Source organism: Balaenoptera borealis (genome assembly GCF_965194805.1).
Source record: "Balaenoptera borealis genome assembly, chromosome: 4".
In the NCBI taxonomy this organism is placed as follows: Eukaryota; Metazoa; Chordata; class Mammalia; order Artiodactyla; family Balaenopteridae; genus Balaenoptera; species Balaenoptera borealis.
In genome coordinates this window covers 49337799-49364407 of record NC_138861.1, presented here as the reverse complement: position 1 = coordinate 49364407, position 26609 = coordinate 49337799, and the positions used below count along the sequence as shown (strand labels likewise).

Genomic DNA, 26609 nt, shown 5'->3' with positions numbered 1-26609 from the left:
ATTTTTATTTATTTATTTTTGGCTTCATTGGGTCTTTGTTGCTGTGCGTGGGCTTTCTCTAGTTGCAATGAGCAGGGGCTACTCTTTGTTGCGGTGCACAGGCTTCTCACTGCGATGTCCTCTCTTGTTGTAGAGCACGGACTCTAGGCACACAGGCTTCAGTAGTTGTGGCATGTGGGCTCAGTAGTTTTGGCTCACAGGCTCCAGAGCACAGGCTCAGTAGTTGTGGTGCACAGGCTTCATTGCTCCACGGCATGTGGGATCTTTCCGGACCAGGGCTTGAACCTGTGTCCCCTGCATTGGCAGGCGGATTCTTAACAACTGCGCCACCAAGGAGGTCCCTTGTTGAGGATTTTTGCATCTATATTCATCAGTGATATTGGTCTGTAGTTTTCTTTTTTTGTAGTATCTTTGTTTGGTTTTGGTATCAGGGTGATGGTGGCCTCGTAGAATGAGTTTGGGAGTGTTCCTTCCTGTGCAAATTTTTGGAAGATGTTCAGAAGGATGAGTGTTAGCTCTTCTCTAAATGTTTGGTAGAATTCACCTGTGAAGCCATCTGGTCCTGGGTTTTTGTTTGTTGGAAGATTTTTAATCACAGTTTCCATTTCAGTGCTCACGATTGGTCTGTTCATATTTTCTATATCTTCCTGTTTCAGTCTTGGAAAGTTATATCTTTCTAAGAATTTGTCCATTTCTTCCAGGTTGTCCATTTTAATGGCATAGAGTTGCTTGTAGTAGTCTCTTATGATGCTTTGTATTTCTGCAGTGTCCGTTGTAACTTCTCCTTTTTCTTTTCTAATTTTATTGATTTGAGTCCTCTCCCTCTTTTTTCTTGATGTGTCTGGCTAAAGGTTTATCAATTTTGTTTATCTTCTCAAAGAACCAACTTTAGTTCTATTGATCTTTGCTATTGTTTTCTTTGTTTCTATTTCATTTATTTCTGCTCTGATCTTTATGATTCTTTCCCTCTACTACCTTTGGGTTTTGTTTGTTCTTCTTTCTCTGGTTCCTTTAAGTGTAAGGTTAGATTGTTTATTTGAGATTTTTCTTGTTTCTTGAGGTAGGATTGTATTGCTATAAATTTCCCTCTTAGAACTGCTTTTGCTGCATCCCATAGGTTTTGGATCATTGTGTTTTTGTTGTCATTTGTCTCTAGGTACTTTTTGATTTCCACAGTGATCTCTTGGTTATTTAGTAACGTATTGTTTAGCCTCCACGTGTTTGTGCTTTTTACGGTTTTTTTCCTGGTAATTGATTTCTAATCTCATAACGTTGCAGTTGGGAAAGATTCTTGATATGATTTCAATTTTCTTAAATTTACCGAGGCTTGATTTGTGACCCAAGATGTGATCTATCCTGGAGAATATTCCACGTGCACTTGAGAAGAAAGTGTAATCTGCTGTTTTCAGGTGGAATGTCCTATAAATATCAATTACATCTCTCTCGTCTGTTGTGTCACTTGAAGCTTGTGTTTCCTTATTAATTTTCTGTCTAGATGATCTGTCCATTGGTGTAAGTGAGGTGTTAAAGTCCCCCACTGTTATTGTGTTGCTGTCAATTTCCTATTTTATAGCAGTTAGCATTTGCCTTATGTACTAAAGTGCTCCTATATTGGGTGCATATATATTTATAACGTTATATCTTCTTCTTGGATTGATCCCTTGATCATTATGCAGTGTCCTTCCTTGTCTCCTGTAACAGTCTTTATTTTAAAGTCTATTTTATCTCATATGAGTATTGTTACTCCAGCTTTCTTTTGATTTCCATTTGCATGGAATATTTTTTTCCATCCCCTCACTTTCAGTCTGTATGTGTCCCTAAGTCTGAAGTGGGTCTCTTGTAGACAGCATATATATGGGTCTTGTTTTTGTAACCATTCAGCAAGCCTGTGTCTTTTGTTTGGAGCATTTAATCCATTCATGTTTAAGTTAATTATCGATATATATGTTCCTATTACCATTTTCTTAATTGTTATCAGTTTGTTTTTGTAGGCCCTTTTCTTCTTTTGTGGTCCCCACTTAGAGAAGTTCCTTTAGCATTTGTTGTAGAGGTGCTTTGGTGGTGCTGAATTCTCTTAGCTTTTGCTTGTCTGTAAAGCTTTTGATTTCTCTGTCGAATCTGAATGAGATCCTTGCTGGGCAGAGTAATCTTGGTTGTAGGTTCTTCCCTTTCATCACTTTAAATATATCATGCCACTCCCTTCTGGATTGTAGAACTTCTGCTGAGAAATCAGCTGTTAACCTTATGGAAGTTCCCTTGTATGTTATTTGTCATTTTTCCCTTGTTGCCTTTAATAATTTTTCTTTGCCTTTAATTTTTGTCAATTTGATTACTATGTGTCTCAGTGATGTGTCTTTTTGTGTTTCTCCTTGGGTTTATCCTGCCTGGTACTCTCTGCACTTCCTGGACTTGGGTGACTATTTCTTTTCCCATGTTAGGGAATTTTTCGACTATAATCTCCTCAAATATTTTCTCGGGTCATTTCTCTCTCTCCTTCTGGGACCCCTATAATTCAAATGTTGGTACATTTAATGTTGTCCCAGAAGTGTCTCTTAGGCTGTCTTCATTTCTTTTCATTCTTTTTTCTTTATTCTGTTCCACGACAGTGAATTCCACCATTCTGTCTTCCAGGTCACTTATCCGTTCTTCTGCCTCAGTTATTCTGCTTGATTCCTTCTAGTGTATTTTTCATTTCAGTTATTGTGTTGTTCACCTCTGTTTGTTTGTTCTTTAATTCTTCTAGGTGTTTGTCTTTTAATTCTTCTAGGTCTTTGTTAAACATTTCTTGCATCTTCTGGATCTTTGCCTCCATTCTTTTCCTGAGGTCCTGGATTATCTTCACTATCATTATTCTGAATTCTTTTTCTGGAAGGTTGCCTATCTCCACTTCATTTAGTTGTTTTTCTGGGGTTTTATCTTGCTCCTTCATCTGGTACATAGTCCCCTGCCTTTTCATTTTGTTTATCTTTCTGTGAATGTGGTTTTCGTTCCACAGGCTACAGGATTGTATTTCTTCTTGCTTCTACTGTCTGCCCTCTGGGGGATGAGGCTATCTGACCCTAGGTAATTCTTATATACATGGTACTCTAATCACAACTTGTGAAATAGTAGCCAGACTATGGGCTGCAAGAGTGTGGGTTAAAGGGAAACTGATCATTTGAAGTGATGTGCCTCAGTTTTCTCATATATGAAATGGAGAAAAAAGTTTAACCTCATGGCACTAATGAAAGCAACATATTATTTCTGACTAAGCTAAGCAGGTCTTACCCTACTGTGAAAGATAAATTACTTTCTGGGGTGTACAGTTTATGTGTAAAGTATAAAATTTCCTATCTGCTAAAATAGGTCTGAAATTTTAGAACAGCCTGAAAAGTACGTCCCTGCACCTATTCTTTGATCCATGTGAAAACTCAAACACTGGGGAGTTCGGTAATGCACTACAGGTATAGAGCCTTTGTATCATAGTGTGAATAAAGATATACTGGTCAGGTCTGATGGAAGAAAATGAAGAAAGAAAATACTAGCTTGAGGGCATGTGGATAGGTAAAGGGTTGGAAAAGCAAAGAACAGACTCCCAGGAGTTTGCCTAAGGCAAGCCCTGAACTTGTAGATGGCAAATTGGCTACCTGTTTTCAGCAACCGAAATGATTTTCCAAAGTTCAGAAAAGGGTCAGCCCTCCAAAGTCCGGGGCAGCTGTTTAGCTGTGGTAACTCTTAACGTTTCTATATTTTGATGCAGTTCTTAGATATTATGATGGCTTGACAAGATCGATAACCATTGTCTTAGAGTACTTCTCAAATGTCCGTCATTCACAATGGACCATCCTGACTTTAGCCATAGTCATATAACACCTGTACTTGGTTACTGAACTTTTTCTTTAAGTTTATTCACTGTTTTTTAAATCAATTTTGTTGTAAAAGGAACTTGATATCATTTTTTAGTTGAAAATCAGCACTTGCCATAAATAAAAGGTTAATATAGCACAAATGCAATAGCCACAAAGAGGGTATTAAATGCCATCTGAATACAGCTGCTTTGGGAAGACTCTGACCCTTTGGACCTCTGTTTATTTGACGAAAGTGGAGATTGGCACATGCTAGGACCACTTGAACATGTCTCTCATCCCCAACTGATACTTCCTACTTGTTATAATCAGGAGAACTGAAAGACAATCGAGAAAGGACTAATGTTCCTACTGTGTAATTTAATGTCTCTTAGTGTCCTGTCCGTGTGGCACCTGACTTGGAATAGCCCACACTTTGGGAAGTACAGTCAGATTGCTCTTTGCTAGCACTGACAGTCCGACTTCCCTGAATACTTGGCTTCTTATCTAATTTGAACCATGGGTGTAACTTGCAAGGGTTCCATGAAACCCCCTTGTAAACATACCAAGGTCTGAAAAATTAATGAACTTTAAGGGAAAATGTTCCATATGTGGAAAATACTCAACCGAATGGATACTTACTAAATATTCTACGTAAGACAGGTTGTTAGCTAGAAATCTGTCATGTTCCATTGTGCTTACTCTCTTGGTGATGTATCTAAAAAGCCAGTACATGTGAAGTGGGGGAACTGAATTACACCTTCCTTTCAATTTAGCTTTGAATAAATTTAAGTTCACTTCCAATGAAACCTGATTGAGTGATGAAGAAAAATAGCCAATTAACCAAGATGTTTCCCAGTATTTGGCGTATCTATCAATTAGCATTTGTGTACTTATTTGCAAGGAAGCAGTGTAGGAATAAGAGTTCAGGCTTTGATGAGAAGCAGGTACCATTTACTACCTACGTTAACAATCTGAGACTAGTTACTTAACTTCTCCAAATTCCTAGTTTCCTCATATGTAAAATGGAAATAACACTTAACCCCCCCAGAGTTGTTGTATTCATGAATTTAAAAATAAAACAAAATAGAACAAAAACACCAGGAGTAAGTGGTACAGTGTGAAGAAGGCACTTAGCACATTTATTGTCATTTTAAGTATCATGATGTTGGTGATGATGGTTTTAACATTTTATATGACAAGGAAAAGTAATATCCTGAACACATAAATACAGCAACTGGTGCTTAACCATAAACTCTTAAGTGTTTTTAATCGAGAATATCTTCATTTCTGTTTTGAAATCTCCATAGCAATTCCTACTGAACGAAATAAGATACCTATAATGTTTTATGTTCTGAAAGTGTGTTTTTGTGTGTCTTGTAAGTCAGATTGTAAATATTCTTGCATGAGTTTGGTGAAAGTACATCCCTTAAAGGTATATATTTTCTGAAATAAATTTATTGAGCCATATTTTACATATCATGCAATTCGCCAATTTCAAGGATACAATTCAATGATTTTTAACAAATTTACCTAGTTATGCAACCATTACCATATATTGGTTTTAGCACATTTTCATCACCCAAATAGAGTCTTTTATGCCATTTACTGTTATTCCCAGCAGCCCTTCCTCCCCAGGCAACCACTAATGTACTTACTTTCTGTCTCTATAGATTTTCCCTTTTCTGGACATTTTGTATAAATAGAAATATTCAATACATGGTCTCTTGCATCCAGCTTTTTTCTCTTAGCATAATGCTTTTGAGATTTGTCCATTTTATAGCATGTATCAATAGTTTGTTGCTTTGCATTGATGAATAGAATTTAATTTTGTAGATATACTACAGTTTGTTCATTCATCAGTTGGTTGATATTTCAGTAGTTTCTGTTTTTTGGCTTTTATGAAGAATGCTGCTGTGAACATGTATGTACAAGTTTTTGTGTGGACATGTTTTCATTTCTCTTGGGTGTATACCTAGAAGTAGAATTGCCAGGTCTACGTTTAACATTTGGGGAATTGCCAAACTGTTTCCCAAAGTGGCTGCAACATTTTATATTTCTACCAGCAATGTATGAGTGTTCCAATTTTTTATCCTAGCCATTCTGGTGACTGTGAAATGGTATCTCATTTTTGTTTTAGTTTGCATTTCCTTAATTACTACTGATGTTGTGTATCTTTTTATGTGCTTATGAGTCATTCATGTATACACTTTAGAAGGCATATGGTTTTTAAATGTTTGATTTTTCTGGTTATCTTGATAATTTATTATAAGGAAATGGTTGAAAAATTGCTAAAGAATCAAAATAGTGTTCTGGGAATTGAAATAAACATCTGTGATATCATAAGAGTATGCATATGCATACTCATGAGGATCTCTGTGGATATTCATTTAAAACTCTGTATTTATAAAGTAAAATTCTACATGTATGACTACAATATGAACTCAAAGAAAGTAGAGAATTTTGACTCTTGATCACCTTTTTTATCCCTAGCACCTAGAACAATGTCTGACACAATGTAGGCATTCAATAAATCTTTGTTGAATAAATGGATACAAGGAGTATATTTTGAATATATTTGCTGGGTAGAAGAGTGCAAATATTTCTGATATCTCAATAAGTAGACAATTCATGTTCTTATTTTCATAGATTAGAATTTAGGAAATTTGAAAATTGTCATGTTTCAAAACAACTTCTAAAATTCTGTTAAAATATCATTTTTGTCAACTAAAGCAAAATGCCTGCCGATGTTAATGTGGAGTCATAATCTTATGAATGGGAACACAATTTCATAAAAGCCACAAATCTAAATTAAAACCAGTACCTTTGTTTGTTTTGTATTTCAGAAATGCTCCATGAATATGGATGCATTATACTTCCGAAGTGAACTAGATTTTGATTTATAACAAAACAACAACAAAAAATAAAAACAAACCCCCTAACTTCTGCTCAATACAATTTGTTTGTCTCTCTTCTTCCCACTTACACTGACCTCTCTTAAATATAGTCCTAGTAGATAACAGCACTAATATAATATATATCTGTATATGTGGTAGCAAAGTATCCTTTCCAACAAAGAGCATGACACATTTATTAGTAGGAGAGTCACAATAAATACATAATTGGATTCTTTTAAAGCTTTTTAGTCTTTCCCCCAATACGTATATATGCACACAAATTAATAAACTGGAATGGTATCATTTTAGCTCTTATGTGGAGAGTGCTTTTGTGTTGTAATAAAAAACTGTTGAAGTGTTCAGAGGAGGAACATGTTCTGCCTGGACTTGAACAGTTTGGGTGTTGATTTTGTAGATTCACCTGGATATGCCAGAAAACCCTTTTAAGTTCCCTCTAACACCATGAGTTACAGATTCAACAATGTAAAATTAGGCATTTCTTTATTCATCTCCTTTATAACAGGGGTCCCCAGCTCCCGGGCCGTGGACCTGTACGGGTCCGCAGCCTGTTAGGAACCGGGCCGCCCAGCAGGAGGTGAGCAGCGGCAGAGCGAAGCTTCATGTGCTGCCCCCCGTTGCTCCCTATCGCCTTGCGTTACCGCTTGAACCATTCCCCCCTACCCCGCCCCCGCCCCCCTCCGTGGAAAAATTGTCTTCCGCAAAACCTGTCCCTGGTGCCAAAAAAGTTAGGGACCGCTGCTTTATAAGGCACAAAGGTTTTCTTTCCTACCTTATTGACTTTATTAGAAGAAAATAAGTATTCTGGAAAAGAATGTTTGCATCCTTTATTGTTTATCCTAGAATCAGATAATCAAAATTTTCCAGTCTTGTGATGGTTACGAAAGGAAATGAGCAACATGCAAAAGAGTCAGCGTTAAAGACACATTAATAAGAAAAAAAAGTTATATTAAGGAAACTTTGCTATTTAATTTTCATTAACTAGAAAAATTACCTGTGATATTTAGCTCTGTTTTATTTTTATTTAAAAATGGAAATATTAAATTATGTACATGGATTTTAAATGCTGTTGGGGAAATTTAAAAGTATATTTTTTCCATTAATATACCCTGTCAGCATCAGAACATCAATAATGATTCTCTGGGACATTCTTGGCTGCATAATCTGAAATCTTTCAGAAAAAAAAATTAATTGTTGAATGTATTATGATGATGACATTTCCTTTGTTTCTCCTGAAAATCCATCTGCAGAGTTTAGTAAAGGGAAAAATATGTAGGCAGACAACATAAAATTGTAAAGTAACTCAATACAGCTGTAACTTCTCTATTTTAGCTAAGCCAATTTCATTGTTTGCCAAGATTTTGAAGATCATATGAAACTTCAAAATTACAAATTTTGAAATTACAACCCATAACGTTTTAAGTCCAGGGTACAATTGAAACAAGCAAGGGTTATGTGATAAAGTCTCTGGTACATACAATTACTAATGTAAAGACATGAAAACTGATAGAGCCATGTAAGACTTCTGTGAAAGAATCCTTTGCATCTGTACATCAGGAGTCAAATGTCAGGAAAGACAGCATATCCCATTTAAGCAAGAAATGTGGAAGATCATCATTTACATCTCGTTAGATAATCACAGTGTACTTAGAGAATGTATATTATTCCTTCCAGTTGTCTTTATTTCTGAGCCATTTCTGGGGGAAATGTGAGGTGGGCAAGAAGTGTCCTAATCCACCTCTCTCAAACTATAGTCACATAATTCAATGAATAGTAAGTGCTATTTTGTTCATTGTAACTTAAAATTTTCTGTAAATGAGTTTTCTTGTGTCTCTTACTATGAGTAGTTTCTTTATATCCACCTGAAAATAGGTCATCTGAATTGACAACAATCTTCTAATTTTTTTTAATCATTTATGCAATTCCTGGCATATATTTTACACTTTGTGAATTTAGGAAATTATGTTTCATAGAACAGCCAGAGAAAGTGTTAATGCAATGGATATTATTCCATCGTGACTCCCAACCTAGATTAGGAATGCCTATGCTTATTAAAAATTGTGAGCAAATTAACTACTTCTTCCATTAACAACTATAGATACTCTCTGGAATCTCAAAGGCTTGAGCTTTCTCCTGAGACAATTATGAATAAATTCAGTAAAGTTCTACTGGCACTGAGAGAGAACAAAGTCCAACATGCACAGTCAATCAAGGAGAGCCTTGATTCATTTTCTTCATACCATGAAACCAGCTGGATATGTTTACAAAAATTCTACAAAGAATAAAAAAATATATATATATATGTATGTAGTACCTGTGTGTGTGTGTGTGTGTGTGTGGGTGTGTGTGTGTAGTATGTGTATATATGTATATATAGTACACGGATACACACAAACTTATAATAGAATCTCTCCAGGTTGCAAATAGGCTATCTCTAATCTCTTTATCATTCGTGACTTTCAAGTAATTCCTTAGATCAATACATATTCTAAGCAATTATATACATTATCGATGTGAATAGGGTCTTAGTTTAATAAGAAAATCTTTGTGACTCCTTGGCCTCAGATTTATTTTCTATGTGAAAATTTTTTTTTCGTAACATGGGTCTTAAGAGCTTGGACAGTATTAATGTCATTTATAGTATAAGAATGCAACATGTGTGTTTGAATGTTACTTCTAAGTTGAATTTGGATATAACATTGAACCTTGGATCCCAAGTCACCAGGGCCATTGTGAACTCATTTTAATAGTCATGTTGATTAATTTTGTAACTGACAACATATTTCTGTAATTAATTAATTTCATTTTTTGAGATATAACTGACATGTAACACTGTGTAAGTTTAAGGTGTACAGTGTGTTGGTTCAAAATGTTTATATATTGCAGTATGATTGGCATGTTGCCTAACACCTCTATCAGGCCACATAATTATAATTTCTTTTCTGTACTGAGAACAATTAAGATCTAGTCTCTTAGCAAATTTGACATTTATAATACAGTATTGTTGACTGTATTCACTATGCTGTGTGTTAGATCTCCAGAACTTATCTACTATTTGCATCTTAAGGTTTTAGTTAGGTTTTTTGTGTTGTTGTCATTGGAATTGAATGCATATGTATGTACAAGGTAGCCTGTTAAAATAGTTATACTGATGTAATGTTACTGTAAGGAAACTTGTCTGAATGTTCTACATCAATCCTTTTAAATGCCTCAGTCGCATTAGCCTTTCCACTCCGATGAACTCACCTTGGTTCTATGATGGAAAAAGTCAGATTTTATTTATTTATTTATTTTTAAACATCTTTATTGGAGTATAATTGCTTTACAATGGTGTGTTAGTTTCTGCTTTACAACAAAGTGAATCAGTTATACATATACATATGTTACAATATCTCTTCCCTCTTGCATCTCCCTCCCTCCCACCCTCCCTATCCCACCCCTCTAGGTGGTCACACAGCACCAAGCTGATCTCCCTGTGCTATGTGGCTGCTTCCCACTAGCTATCTATTTTACATTTGGTAGTGTATATATGTCCATGGCACTCTCTCACCCTGTCACATCTTACCCCTCCCCCTCCCCATATCCTCAAGTCCATTCTCTAGTAGGTCTGTGTCTTTATTCCCATCTTGCCACTAGGTTCTTCATGACCTTTATTTTCCCTTAGATTCCATATATATGTGTTAGCATACTGTATTTGTTTTTCTCTTTCTGACTTACTTCACTCTGTATGACAGACTCTAACTCCATCCACCTCACTACAAATACCTCAATTTCATTTCTTTTTATGGCTGAGTAATAATCCATTGTATATATGGACCCACATCTTCTTTATCCATTCATCCGATGATGGACACTTAGGTTGCTTCCATGTCCTGGCTATTGTAAATAGAGCTGCAGTGAACATGTTGGTACATGACTCTTTTTGAATTATGGTCTTCTCAGGGTATATGCCCAGTAGTGGGATTGCTGGGTCGTATGGTAGTTCTATTTTTAGTTTTTTAAGGAACCTCCATACTGCTCCATAGTGGCTGTATCAATTTACATTCCCACCAACAGTGCAAGAGTGTTCCCTTTTCTCCACACCCTCTCCAGCATTTATTGTTTCTAGATTTTTTGATGATGGCCATTCGGACCGGTGTGAGATGATACCTCATTGTAGTTTTGATTTGCATTTCTCTAATGATTAATGATGTTGAGCATTCTTTCAGGTGCCTGTTGGCAATCTGTATATCTTCTTTGGAGAAATGTCTATTTTGGTCTTCTGCCCATTTTTAGATTGGGTTGTTTTTTTTTTGTTATTGAGCTGCATGAGCTGCTTGTAAATCTTGGAGATTAATCCTTTGTCAGTTGCTTCATTTGCAAATATTTTCTCCCATTCTGAGGTTTGTCTTTTGGTGTTGTTTATGGTTTCCTTTGCTGTGCAAAAGCTTTGAAGTTTCATTAGGTCCCATTTGTTTATTTGTGTTTTTATTTCCATTTCTCTAGGAGCTGGGTCAAAAAGGATCTTGCTGTGATTTATGTCATAGAGTGTTCTGCCTATGTTTTCCTCTAAGAGTTTGATAGTGTTTGGCCTTACACTTAGGTCTTTAATCCATTTTGAGTTTATTTTTGTGTATGGTGTTAGGGAGTGTTCTAATTTCATACTTTTACATATACCTGTCCAATTTTCCCAGCACCACTTATTGAAGAGGCTGTCTTTTCTCCACTGTATATGCTTCCCTCCTTTATCAAAGATAAGGTGACCATATGTGCGTGGGTTTATCTCTGGGCTTTCTATTCTGTTCCATTGATCTATATTTCTGTTTTTGTGCCAGTACCAAACTGTCTTGATTACTGTAGCTTTATAATATAGTCTGAAGTCAGGGAGCCTGATTCCTCCAGCTCCATTTTTCGTTCTCAACATTGCTTTGGCTATTCCGGGTCTTTTGTGTTTCCATACAAATTGTGAAATTTTTTGTTCTAGTTCTGTGAAAAATGCCAGTGGTAGTTTGATAGGGATTGCATTGAATCTGTAGATTGCTTTGGGTAGTAGAGTCATTTTCACAATGTTGATTCTTCCAATCCAAGAACATGGTATATCTCTCCATCTATTTGTATCATCTTTAATTTCTTTCATCAGTGTCTTATAATTTTCTGCATACAGGGCTGTTGTCTCCTTAGGTAGGTTTATTCCTAGATATTTTATTCTTTTTGTTGCAGTGGTAAATGGGAGTGTTTTCTTAATTTCACTTTCAGATTTTTCATCATTAGTGCATAGAAATGCAAGAGATTTCTGTGCATTAATTTTGTATCCGGCTACTTTACCAAATTCATTGATTAGCTCTAGTAGTTTTCTGGTAGCATCTTTAGGATTCTCTATGTCTAGTATCATGTCATCTGCAAACAGTGACAGCTTTACTTCTTCTTTTCCAATTTGGATTACTTTTATTTCTTTTTCTTCTCTGATTGCTGTGGCTAACACTTCCAAAACTATGTTGCATAATAGTGGTGAGAGTGGGCAACCTTGTCTTGTTCCTGATCTTAGTGGAAATGGTTTCAGTTTTTCACCATTGAGGACAATGTTGCCTGTGGGTTTGTCATATATGGCCTTTATTATGTTGAGGAAAGTTCCCTCTATGCCTACTTTCTGCAGGGCTTTTATCATAAATGGGTGTTGAATTTTGTCGAAAGCTTTCTCTGCATCTATTGAGATGATCATATGGTTTTTCTCCTTCAATTTGTTAATATGGTGTATCACGTTGATTGATTTGCGTATATTGAAGAATCCTTGTGTTCCTGGAATAAACCCCACTTGATCATGGTGTATGATCCTTTTAATGTGCTGTTGGATTCTGTTTGCTAGTATTTTGTTGAGGATTTTTGCATCTCTGTTCATCAGTGATATTAGCCTGTAGTTTTCTTTCTTTGTGACATCTTTGTCTGGTTTTGGTATCAGGGTGATGGTGGCCTCGTAGAATGAGTTTGGGAGTGTTCCTCCCTCTGCTATATTTTGGAAGAGTTTGAGAAGGATAGGTGTTAGCTCTTCTCTAAATGTTTGATAGAATTCGCCTGTGAAGCCATCTGGTCCTGGGCTTTTGTTTGTTGGAAGATTTTTAATCACAGTTTCAATTTCAGTGCTTCTGATTGGTCTGTTCATATTTTCTATTTCTTCCTGGTTCAGCCTTGGAAGGTTATACCTTTCTAAGAATTTGTCCATTTTTCATCGTTGCTTGGTTCCTCTTTAGTTCTTCTACGTCCTTGTTAAATGTTTCTTGCATTTTGTCTATTCTATTTCCAAGATTTTGGATCATCCTTACTATCATTATTCTGAATTCTTTTTCAGGTAGACTACCTATTTCCTCTTCATTTGTTAGGTCTGATGTGTTTTGACCCTGCTCCTTCATCTACTGTGTGTTTTTCTGTCGTCTCATTTTGCTTATCTTACTGTGTTTGGGGTCTCCTTTTCACAGGTTGCAGGTTCGTAGTTCCCGTTGTTTTGGTATCTGTCCCCAATGACTAAGGTGGGTTCAGTGGGTTTTGTAGGCTTCCTGGTGGAGGGGACTAGTGCCTGTGTTCTGGTGGATGAGGCTGGATCTTGTCTTTCTGGTGGGCACATCCCCATCTGGTGGTGTGTTTTGGGTTGTCTGTGGCCTTATTATGATTTTAGGCAGCCTCTCTGCTAATGGATGGGGCTGTGTTCCTGTCTTGCTAGTTGTTTGGCATAGGGTGTCCCGCACTGTAGCTTGTTGGTCGTTGAGTGAAGCTGGGTCTTGATGTTGAGATGGAGATCTCTGAGAGATTTTCGCTGTTTGGTATTACGTGGAGCTGGGAGGTCCCTTGTGGACCAGTGTCCTGAATTTGGCTCTCCCACCTCAGAGGCACAGCCCTGATGCCTGGCTGGAGCACTAAGAGCCTTTCATCCACATGGCTCAGAGTAAAAGGGAGAAAAAATAGAAAGAAAGAAAGAGGATAACATAAAATAAAATAAAATAAAGCTATTATAAAGCAAAGCTATACAGACAAAATCTCACCCAGAAGCATACACATATACACTCACAGAAAAAGGAAAAGGGGCAAAATTAATATATCGTGCTCCCAAAGTCCACCTCCTGAATTTGGGATGATTCGTTGTCTATTCAGGTATTCAACAGATGCAGGCACATCAAGTTGTTTGTGGAGTTTTAATCCGCTGCTTCTGAGGCTGCTGGGAGAGACTTCCCTTTCTCTTCTTTGTTCGCACAGCTCCTGGGGTTCAGCTTTGGATTTGGACCCGCCTCTGCGTGTAGGTCGCCTGAGGGCGTCTGTTCCCCACCCAGACAGGACGGGGTTAAAGGAGCAGCTGCTTCGGGGGCTCTGGATCACTCAGGCCGGGGGGAGGGAGGGGTACAGAGGAGGCGGGGCGAGCCTGCGGCGGCAGAGGCCGGCGTGACGTTGCAGCAGCCTGAGGCTTGCCGCGCGTTCTCCCGGGGAAGTTGTCCCTGGATCACGGGACGCTGGCAGTGGCGGGCTGCACAGGCTCCCGGGAGGGACGGTGTGGAGAGTGACCTGTGCTCGCACACAGGCTTCTTGGTGGCGCAGCAGCAGCCTTAGCGTCTAATGCCCGTCTCTGAGGTCCACGCTGATAGCCGCGGCTCGCGCCCGTCTGTGGAGCTCGTTTAGGCGGCGCTCTGAATCCCCTCTCCTTGCGTGCCGTGAAACAAAGAGGCAAGAAAAAGTCTCTTGCCTCTTCGGCAGCTGCAGACTTTTTCCCGGACTCCCTCCCGGCTAGCACCGAAGCCCGAGCCTCAGCTTCCAGCCCCCGCCCGCCCCAGCGGGTGAGCAGACAAGCCTCTCAGGCTGGTGAGTGCTGTTCGGCGCCGAGCCTCTGTGCAGGAATCTCTCCACTTTGCCCTCCGCACCCCTGTGGCTGCGCTCTCTTCCGTGGCTCTGAAGCTTCCCCCCTCTGCCACCCGCAGTCTCTGCCCACGAAGGGGCTTCCTAGTGTGTGGAAACCTTTCCTCCTTCACGGCTCCCTCCCACTGGTGCAGGTCCCATCCCTATTCTTTTGTCTCTGTTATTTCTTTTTTCTTTTGCCCTACCCAAGTACGTGGGGATTTTCTTGCCTTTTGGGAGGTCTGAGGTCTTCTGCCAGCATTCAGTGGGTGTCCTGTACAAGCAGTTCCACGTGTAGATGTATTTCTAATGTATCTGTGGGAAGGAAGGTGATCTCCACGTCTTACTCTTCCGCCATCTTGCCCCCCCAGATTTTATTTTTATTCTTCAGTCTAAATTTTTAATTTACTTAGCGATATTAGAGTGTGGCTATTTATAAAGTTAATCAATGCTCTCAAACACTAATCCAAACTAACTAAATGATGTCACCTCTAATGACTAGTCTATAAAATAAGTATATATGTTTCTTTGTAATGTATATTTATCTGTATATGCTTAAACATTTGCCCTTTGTATTCATATGTAGCATTCAAAAGCTATACAAAGCATTTTACTTGTCATTTATATTTATTTGGTACAAGTGATTACCACCTGGATGTGTATGTTCAGGGGTCTAGGGTGGGAAGACAGGCTTGTAGCAGAAAGACCAATGAATATGCTATTATATTAATGGAGATGAGTGATAACTTGAACTTGAGCAGTGTCAATGAGACTGCTGAAGAGGGAACAGATTCATGAGGTATGACATGAGAATATATAGGATCCAGTCATTGGTATTTTGCAAACTTTCCAGGTGATTCCAATGTGCAGCTTAGTCTGAGAATCACTAGTCACTGTTAGATTTAGAATCTCAGAAAAAGCAAAATTTAGGTTGACTTCTAGATTTCTTGTTTGTTTCTGTGAATGGTGATGCCATTCATGGTTGAGAAAATGGTAAAGGAGGAATAATTTTATTGCAAGGTTTTTGTTGCTGTCCAGCTTTGTTTATATGGAGTTCAGAGTGTGTATGGAACGTCTAAGAATTCAGTGGAAAGGTCTGGTATGGAGATGTATACTTTGTAGTCATTGTAGAAAAGTGATCGTCAAACTTATGGATTTAACCAGGGTATGTACACAGAGTCAAGGAGAATAATACTTAGACGCCAGCAGAGGAAGAAAAGCTTGGGAGCTGACTAGGAGAAGGTGAGTGAGGTGATAAAAAAACAATGAAATGAGAGACTTACCCAGGGGAAACATTTGTCAGAAATAGCAAATGGATGAATATCCATGATTTTTTTTTTTCAGTTTGGGGCTGTAGTTACTTTCTATTTGAGGGATCTATGATGTAGAATCACCAAACTCAGACTGCTCACAGGAATCTCTTCCTTCAGCTACACAACAGGGCATTTTATTTGTTACTTTGAGTGTCTTATACGCATATAGGGGTACGTGTGTGTGTGTGTGGTATGTTGCATTGTATATAAAACTGTCAAATATTCTTTTTATGTGATTAGTAGCATTTTAAAGGGGGAGTCTATATGCACATAAGTAATTACATACATATAAGTAATCCTAGAAGTAGGAAAGAAAATGTCAACGTAACAGTTTGGTTTAACCATGAACAACATCTCCCCACCAGCATTCCTCCCACCCCTTCCATCACAACACTGGAGAGATAAGTATGTAACTAGTCAGCTCCAATGGATGATAGAGTAGCCAGATTTAAACTTGTGACCATTACACATTAGAACTGCCTCCTTATCTGGAAGTTTTCCACCACAAATACATGTTCTATATTAATATCCCTTGACCTTGGCAACATATGAAAACTGAGGAGCTTTAAAAAATCTCAATGTCCAGGCTTCACCCAGACCAATTATATCAGAATATACAGGACCAAATCATCAGTATTTTGAAAAACTTTCCAGGTGACTCCTGTGTGCAACCAAGGTTGAGAATCACTTTCTTCTATGTCACATTTGTCAATCTGACAACATTTCCATAAATCTACATTATCTGAAAGCATGTTTCTATTTTTCTGATGACATCTCATTACCTAGCACTCTGGCATGGTTTTATAGGTAAGCTCACGAGATGAAGATTTGGTGCCTCTGCTATAACAAAACACCACAGACTGGGTGGCTTAAACAACAGAAATTTATTTTTCTCACAGCTCTGGACGCTGAAAGCCTGACGCCAGGGTGCCAGCATGGTTGGGTTCTGGTAAAGGCTCTCTTCTTGACTTGTAGATGGCTGCCTTCTTACCCTGTGCTCACATGGCCTTTCCTCTTGCATGTGCATGGGAGCAAGGCGGTAGGGAGCAAGCTTACTGGTGTCTTTTATTATAAGGGCTCTAATCCCATCAAACCACAGTCCCACCCTGATGACTTCATCTAACCCTAATTACCTCCCAGAGGTTTCATCTCCAAATACCATCACATCACATCGGAGGCTGAGCCTTCAACATATGAATTTGGGGGAGACAACAATTCATTCCATAGTAAGGGTCATCTTGCCACTCTCTGCCATCATTGCTTTTAAACCAGGAGGCTTCTTTGAGACAAGCACTAATTCAGTGTAGTCCAGACAGATAAAACTGCCCATTTGTGTTGTATGTAATTCAGCAGTGACACTTACATAACTACAGTAAGCCATGACAGTTTAACCAGATTCAAATTTTACTGCCAAAAAGTGTACCATTTTTGACAGATATATAAAAAAATAAGTTAGAACAGAACCAGACTGTTCTTGTAAATGTTTAGTTTAGTTTGGAACTGCCTACTGCCTTTGGATTTGCTTTTCTATGTCTTGGTGAATTTGGTGCACAGAACTGCATGTTGTTTAAGACAGTTTGGTGGCAGGCTTCATCTTGGTAATGCTGCTGAATGTTTTCAGTCTCATATATGTTCTTCCCGGAGTTTGATAGATATGACATTATTTTTTTTTAGTTCCAAGAAAATTTTAGGTCATCTCAGTGTGTGTGTTGCAAAGAACTTCACAATATCTTTAATAACTCCCTGTGGGGTGCCTGGAAATTCATTCTATTCACTTCAATCAATGGATTATGCTGTGTCCTGTGCAGAGTATCCAGAGTGAAAAATTCCCATTTCTAATTTTGAGGCTTAAAAGTTTTAAGGTTTTTGTCTGTGTAGTATTATACTTGGAATTACTGTGGCATTCTACTTATCTGTGTGTGTGAGTCTGTTTATCAGGGAAGGCAGGGGTGGGGTTAGAGGATGAGCAAGACAGATTGTTGTCAGACTCCTTTATCCCTGTTAGGATTAGTAAGAGGCCAATACTGTACATAGATTATAAATAGGCAAGCAATTTCTGGGAAGTATAAAAAGATTCTTAAGATCACACACCTGGCAGGGACTTAGCAGATAAAAAATACAGAAAATGTTTAAGGAGTCAAACAAATGAAGCATGGGATGGAAACATGTTGATGGTGATGGGTTAGAGATATAAGCCCAAGGGGGACAGAAAAGATCTATGTTGTTCATCTCTGTCTCACCTAGCATGTGGCGTGAGGTGGTCCACACTGTAAGTGTTCAGCAACTATTTGGTGTGTGAATGATAGAACAATCCCAGAATGACCAAAGGAAGACCCTCAAGAATATAAAACTAAGTCAATAATAGAAAGTCTCATGGAATTCAGGTTTGATTAAAAAGCACTACAGGATCCAGAAGCAAAGTCCAAGTACAATTTAAGGTGAAAACAAACCCCATATGTTGATCAATTAAGGGACATATGCTACAGAATATCTTCTGGCCTGATAGCTCTTTTACTCAGGATTCCTGGGCCTATCTCTGCCTCTTTGCTATCATTGGATAGGATGTGCATGATTATTTATCTTAATTTCTGAAAACAGATTCTGCCACCAGGTGGGTGAAGGAGACCTGAGGTCTGGATAATGAATTTATATTAGCAAGTAGTTTTGAATTTCTACCAAAGGAGTGTGACTGCAAAACCTCTCATATCTCAGCAATTAGCCCCAAGGCATGTTCTGTCAGTGCAGTTTCCTGTTTGTGTACCCAGATGGAGTTAATAACAGGACCTACTCACTGGACAGCTGTGAGGGCCTGAGACAGGGAGAGATGTGTGTAAGTGTGTGCTGCTGCCATTGTTGTTGTCATTATTATTATTATTATTAACCAGTTTAGGGATTTTAATTCTCCATTGTACATCAACTTTTGCTACAATATAGTCACTTCACTTTGCTGAAGAACATGATGTATTTCTCTGAGGCAAAGACAGCACATCCCACTAGGTACTTTGGGCAATTAACACATCACATTGATATCTACTCAATTGGCTGTACATACTAAAGCAGATATTAATCAGGCAAAGTAGTGGGTTTTCAGTAAGAGATACAAGTCTGTAGAGGTAGATGCAGAAGGTTGCTATTTTGTAGAATGGATATACAAAGAGATTTTTCAGAGAAACATCAGATTTCCCCTTGCAGTGAGTAGCATGCTGGCAATTGGGGCGGATAGACTGTGAGCCTCTTGAGGTGAACCGGAACTGGCAAACATGTTCAAGTCTTCCCAGAAATGATTGATTTCTTCCATTCGGTGGGAAAGGACAAAGCCAAAAATGAGAACGCTAGGAAAATGGAAAAGTCTCTATTTCTACAAAATAACCTAAGTTTAGTAAAGCCCCTCAGAAAGAGTCAAAAATTTTTAAGTTGTAACCTTTAAGCCAAAAATGTAATAACCTTTGTTAATTGCAATAAAAAAGAAAATATATTCGGTTATTTTTTCCTTACCATTTTTATATAACCAACAGTGTATGGGTATATACTTATAATGCTAGAAACTAATGTAATGTATCATTTTAGAGAAGGAATAAAATAATCATCATAGCCCACATCTCTTACCTTGATTCATAGTGCAAATATTTCTATTCTTGGAGCATTACTGCAGCTTTGGTGCTAAGAAAATTGCTGTGGATGAAAAATGATTCTGCAGCCTTTCATCCTTCAACAATTTTCACACCATCTCAATTAGTTTAACTTTGCAATCGTGCCATCTAGTGCTCAAACGTCCTCAGTACTACAGCTCAACTTCATTAGAAGCAAAATAATACAGTAACAGGCAAGTTACCTTAAAAACACTGTGCTTGGGGACAGGCAATGTAATGAACAGTCCATCACTGAAACACTAAAACAGATTTCTTGTTAAATAAATGTTTCTTGTTTATCATTATTTTTTCATTAATTTATTGCATTTAATTCATAAATATTTTTGTATATTCTATTTATATAGTCATACAAATTATACATAACATACACCATATATTGAAATTATACTTATTTTATATTTTATTTTTGCATTCCTTTCTGTGTCTTTCTATAACTTTAACAAAATGGTCATTGAATTTGAAGGCAACACAACCCAACGACCCAGTCATGGATTGGGTTTGATTAGAGTGGATTGGATAGAGTGGAATGAAAGATGGAAATCGTTTATTGTAATATTTGATTGCATTGCATATCCTGCCCCAGGTTGTGGTTTTGCTACTGCTGATGACTGTGCCTTCAAGGGTCAGGTGCTTCATGACATACCAAGAGAAACACAGAAGGGTTTTGGATTGCACGAAATATAGCAATTTGCCAGAAAAGAAAAAAACTAGGGTCTTTATTTGCTTTACCATTGAGACTATTTTATGTATCTTTTTTATAAAAAATTTTAGGAAAGTATTTTTAGAAATTAATGAGCTTGAATAGTTTTCAAGATGTCCCAGAGACATGATTTTTATGTTCTTTACTAGCCTTTAAGATGGCCTCTATATTGTCTCTCGGTTCAGAAATTTAAGAGAAAAAATTCATTTCTGTAATTATGAAAATAATACAATTGATTAAAGACAGGCCCTATCAGATCACCCCCATCATTTTAGCATCTGAAAAAAGGTTGACAATATACCAGCTCTGACGGACTCTGATGTTAAAATAGAAAACCTCAGCCCTTGCCCTGATTCCAAGGTAGATGAAGTCCTTTGGTCCATGAGGATGCTCCCCTCTGCTCAGACCTCATCCTCTGAGCTCTTTCTCCCTTAGCCTTTTATCAGCTCCTCAAGGACAGGACACTCCCTCCCACTTTGGGCTCTGTTTACGTGCCTTGCTTTAATCGGAATGACTTCTTTTATTCTTCACTCTCATTTAGTTCATTCTTACACCCCCTCAGATCTTACCCTAAGCATCATTTCTTCAGAGAAGCCCTCCAACCCCTGGATTAGTCCTTTCTTGTTATTAGATGGCACCCAAAACGTTTCCTTATTACTCCTCACCACACTTTGTAATTATATACTTGTGTTATTAACTACTTTCTATCTCCTACTCCCACTAGATTATATTATGAGCAGGCTAGAATATTCCTTTTTATAATCCTTTAGGGTCCTAGCCACTGCGTTTTCTATAATCCCTGTTACAGAGAGGTTATGCGGGAGATAGTTGAGGAAATCAACCCAAGAGTCCAAAATTGAGAACTGAGATGCCCATTGTCCCAGCCCATGTAGATTTGTGAAGTCAACTCTGCTTTTATGTCACCCTTGGGGCAAGAGAATTGTCACCGAGGCAGGAGATCCTAGTGCCTGTATCCCAGCTTCTGAAGGAACACCCCTCAGCGACTTGTCACTTCCTGCAGCAGAGTCTGGGATTGGAGTGTTTGTTCCCACCACTTACAGAATCCCTGACCTTGCTCACCACCACTCTTCCCACTTCTTGGGAATCAATTGACCTTTCACTCCCTGACCACCACTCTCCTTCCCACGCTCTTGTTCCTCACCCCAAAAACAAAGCAAAGCAAAACAAAACAAACCCAAACCAACCGTCTCCTCCTGCCTCTACTGTCAGCCATCTTCATGGATTAACAGAGGGATACAGAGAACAAAATATAAATTAATATTTCAGTAAATTATCCTATCACTCTGGTATTCAGCAGAGAATAAAAATAAAGTTTACACAAAGGACATGTTAAGTTTTCAGTGTTTATTTATTTTTTTAAAATAAATTTATTTATTTATTTTTGGCTGTGTTGGGTCTCCGTCTCCGTGCGAGGGCCTTCCCTAGTTGCGGCGAGCGGGGGCCACTCTTCATCGCAGTGCGCGGGCCTCTCACCATCGCGGCCTCTCTCGTTGCGGAGCACAGGCTCCAGACGCGCAGGCTCAGCAGTTTTGGCCCATGGGAGCAGCCGCTCCGCGGCATGTGGGATCCTCCCAGACCAGGGCTAGAACCCGTGTCCCCTGCATTGGCAGGCAGACTCTCAACCACTGCGCCACCAGGGAAGCCCTCAGTGTTTATTTTTGTAGCACTTCCCTTCTCTTTCTAGAAAACTGTAAGGATCACCAACTATCTTAGAATATCAGACAAGCAATCATTCTGAGATCAATCATCCTCAAAGTGAGTTTTTCTTAAAAAGTTAAAATGTACTAAACTTGAGATGTCTATAACCAATCACCAATGTCTTCTAAAGAATAAGAAATGAAGTTAGGATCTATAAGTAATTAATTTTGACATTGAATACATATAGACACACATATGTAGATTGGGTGTTTTTTGGTGCATTGTATTATATTTTATTTTAAATCTGGTATATATATTCTCATTGCTTTAGAAAAGTAACACTTTTGCTTAACATCAAATGCACACAAAAGAAAAATGCTTACACTTTTGAATATTTTCAAACCACACTGAGGATTCCGAGTGTCTCTCTGGGTCCCTCTCTTTTCCACCTGTGGCAGCATCTAATAGGTGTTACCCAAGCATGTGCTTCTTGAAAGCTGGATCGACTAATTCAATTGTCAACTCATTTAGAAGTCTGACTCTTAGATGTATACTTGATGAAAAAACTAACCAAACGGTATAAAGTTCACTCCGTAGAAACTCTTTACACTTCTACCTCCACAGCAACACAGATGTACACACAGTGGCATCACTTCTTAAACTGTATCTCCGAGAACTCCCAGAACCGGTTATTCCTTATGCCAAGTATGAGGATTTTTTGTCTTGTGCCAAACTGCTCAGCAAGGAAGAGGAAGCTGTAAGTCCATGCATTTATTTCTTAAAAAGCTATTGTTTGGGTTTTTTGTCAGTGTTCTTAGTCTTTAATCTGTAAATTTTCCTTTGCCCCATGCTTGGATTGTTTGCCACTATTCTAAGTATTGACATCACACATGTTTAGATTTTACACACACAATGCAGGTCCCATTTTTAATCCTCTCTCTGATCAAAAAGAAAAGTACAGATGAATAAATGAAATCAGCACTCCTTGCCACTTTGCCCCCAAATGCTAAAAATCGGAAGGACGCTCACTATATTAAGGCTACTCTTTCCCCCACACAACCTTCATACAAATAAGGCTATCTTCCCTTTTCAGTCAATTGTGAACAAATGTTAAAAATGTTAAAAGGGCTTCACTTAAACATGTTTCTCCACAAATAGTGCTTACAGAGATATTTGAAATGCTTTCACATCTTTTGAAAATATTTCTGAAATGTTCTCTGTGATAGTGGCAAGTTTTCAAGACAGTATCCTTCACTGGTAATATGTGAAACTAACCAAAAAAAAAAAAAAAAAAAAAGGCTGTTTGCCCATTTTCCGTGTGCTTTAATTCCAAGGCCAACACTTAGATAACATTTATTCTCTTCTTTATATTCAGGGTGTTAAAGAATTAGCAAAGCAGGTGAAGAGCTTGCCAGTGGTCAATTACAACCTTCTCAAGTATATTTGCAGGTAAGAATTGTCCTAAAGACAAAAAACTAAATTTAAGAAGACTGTATTTAGCCTGACACTAATTTACTTTTGACAGTGAATAAAAATCACTTAACTGCTCTGAGCTCCAGTGTTGACCTCTATAAAACTGAGGTTTGACAAGGTGATTTCTTTTTTTTCAAAATAAACTTGTTTATTTATTATTTATGTTTGGCTGCGTTGGGTCTCCGTTGCTGCCCGTGGGCTTTCTCTAGCTGCGGCTAGTGGTGGCTACTCTTCGTTGCGGTGCGTGGGCTTCTCCTCAAGGTGGCTTCTCGTGTTGTGGAGCACGGGATCTAGGGCGCACGGGCTTTAGTAGTCGTGGCACACGGGCTTAGTTGCTCCGCGGCATGTGGGATCTTCCCGGACCAGGGCTTGAACCCGTGTCCCCTGCATCGGCAGGGGGATTCTTAACCACTGCGCCACCAGGGAAGTCCTTGACAAGGTGATTTCAAAAGTTTCTCTGAGCACTGAAATTGTTTGATTTTGTAATTTGCTGTTTCTGAAGTCTCTCTGGCCTCTACATATTAAAGATATGTTGCTTTGAACTTCCATCCAGGTTGTTTATACATGTACCATGTACCATTGTTTAACAGAAGGCGCGTGTATCCTGGCATGAGAAAGATCTGCCCGGGAGTCCAGATTCTACCACTGACTACTTACGTGTCTTTATGCAATTTTCTTATCCTCTTTGAGACTAAAGATCCTAATAGGTAAAAGGGTAGTGAAAACACATATTTCACACAGCTGTTTTAAAAATTAAAGTATATTTTAAAATTTCATATACCTATACATTTATACATACAGTGAATGCTAATATTAATTTTTTCCGTTTCTCTCAAGACTCATTGAAAAAAACATTGTAACTCAATTCTGCCAGAACAATAATTGTGCTTCATAAAGCTCTCTCTCAATGACCATGTTTAATGTCAGGGATGCTATGTACCATGTCTGTGCCCCTATTTAAGAAATCAAGTATGTACTATTGAAATATATTAAATTTATTTTTTAAAATTTTATTGGAGTATAGTTGATTTACATGAAACATATTAAATTTAAATAAAGAGATTAATGATTGGCACTACAGGTCATTGTAAACTATTTTAAACGATAGCTTCCCAGTCCATTTTTAAATAAAATTAAAAATTTTAATTCAGTACAGTGCATCATTTACATGTGTTTTTTGCGTCATGATTAGATAAATGTACAGCTGACTGGGAACTATGGAGTTTAAGACTAACGCCAGACACTGTGTGTGGAGTTCATTGTCAACTGTAATTGAGTATGAATTCCAGAACCTCCTGCCATACTTTTTCTGGTGATGGTTAGCATTCAGGAAACAAACAAGACCTTAGGTTTCAGAATTTGAAAAAGCAAGAAATAGTTTCACTGATAAGATAGACTTATTAACATAGAAGGGTTCCATCCCAAGTTTTTGAACTAATTCAAGCTATTGTAGTGGATGAGAAAAGGGTGACAGTCTCTTAAGTAAAAAGGAAAAAGGCTTTTTGGAGAAGGTTATTGCAAGTCTTTATCTCCACAATAGAAAACCTTAACTTCTCTTAACACATTTAAAGCAGACTTTTAATTTCAGCTATTTCAAATAAGAAATAGTAGTTTGACTTTTTGCCCTTCAGTCTTGCTATAATTAGGCTGTATAACAGTAGTGAACATGTGGAAATAGGCACTTTTTTATTTTTATTTTTGGCCACGCTTGTGGGATCTTAACGGCATTGAAAGCATGGAGTCCTAACCACTGGACCACCAGGGAATTCCCAAACGGCACCTTTTTAAAAACTCATGGTATAGTAATCAAGAGTTCAGACTCTAGCATCAGATCACCTGGATTCAGATCTCAGCTCTGCAAACTCTGTGTCCTTGGAGAAGATTCTTACCTCTCTGGTGCCTCATGTGTCTAACCTGTAAAATGGAGATAATGGTATTTACCTCACAGAGATGCTTTGAGAGTTTAATAAGTTAGCACGACTGACACATAATAAAATATATTATTTTAAATAGCACATAAAATAGGTTAAAATTTTTTTCATCACTTCTTTGTCTCCTTAGTACAATTAGTAAGCCATGAATTAATAGAAGTTCTTGTAGAAACAAAGAGGGGATGGGAAATGAAGAAAAGCTGAAAAATTACAAAAACAATCTCTGCTATTAAAATCATTTGGGGATAGTGGGAAGCAGCCTCATAGCACAGGGAGATCAGCTCAGTGCTATGTGACCACCTAGAGGGGTGGGATAGGGAGGGTGGGAGGGAGGGAGACACAAGAGGGAAGAGATATGGAGATATATGTATATGTATAACTGATTCACTTTGTTATAAAGCAGAAACTAACACATCATTGTAAAGCAATTATACTCCAATAAAGATATTAAAAAAAAAAATCATTTGGGGAAAGGGCTATTTCATGCCTCTAATTCTTTAGCACCTAACAAGTTAAAACAATTTGTGCTTGCAATTTTCCATATCAGTAGAACTGAGGTTTTATTTTAAACCATGTTTGATCTCATTTTTTAATAGACTATAAATTCGAAGCTCACAAATTACTCCACAAAGAGAGTTGATTCCTCCTCTCTGAAATAAGAGATTGTACCAGACAATCTTATTTATAGTTCTTGAATTAAATATATATATAAATTTAAAATTTTATTTAGAGATTGGAAAGAAGTTCATATTCTTGAATCTCAAGTCCACATTAGCATTATCCAAACACTCTTGTCCCTGTGACTGACAGGGAAACCAAGCCAAGCCAGGCCAGAGAAGATATTTGATATGATCCCTTATGAGTTTGATCCTTAATAATTTGCAATATACATTCTGCACATTTGACAGAGAGATATTTGAATTCCTAAAGAATTTTGTGTCTATATTCATCTTTGAACGTACTCCACTCCATAAATTTCCTGATAACCCATTTTCTTCCACTGACAAGTTTGATCCCATTGTGTTCTGTTCATACTCTTGCACCCAACAGGTTCTTGGATGAAGTACAGTCCTATTCAGGAATTAACAAAATGAGTGTGCAGAACTTGGCCACTGTCTTTGGCCCTAATATCTTGCGCCCCAAAGTGGAAGATCCTTTGACCATTATGGAGGGTAAGTAAATTATTATCTTACACCCTCATCAATAGAACTGTCTCTTTGTTGTCCTGAGCCTATTCTCCTGTGAGGAAACTAGGGAAATAAGTGAATCCATGGTAACTCCATTCATGGACTC

At 38.0% G+C, this 26609-nt stretch overlaps 1 protein-coding gene across 5 annotated transcripts in view; it reads left to right on the top strand.

Moving 5' to 3' along the window:
• The window catches only part of ARHGAP24 (Rho GTPase activating protein 24), a 518667-nt gene that overhangs the window by 465555 nt on the left and 26503 nt on the right, over window positions 1–26609 (top strand). For all 5 annotated transcript variants that reach the window (XM_082391124.1, XM_082391125.1, XM_082391128.1 and 2 more), the window contains 3 exons: window positions 22537–22669; window positions 23288–23361; window positions 26367–26488. In XM_082391124.1, coding sequence (XP_082247250.1) covers window positions 22537–22669; window positions 23288–23361; window positions 26367–26488 — 329 coding nt within the window. The remainder of the gene's footprint in view (window positions 1–22536; window positions 22670–23287; window positions 23362–26366; window positions 26489–26609) is intronic.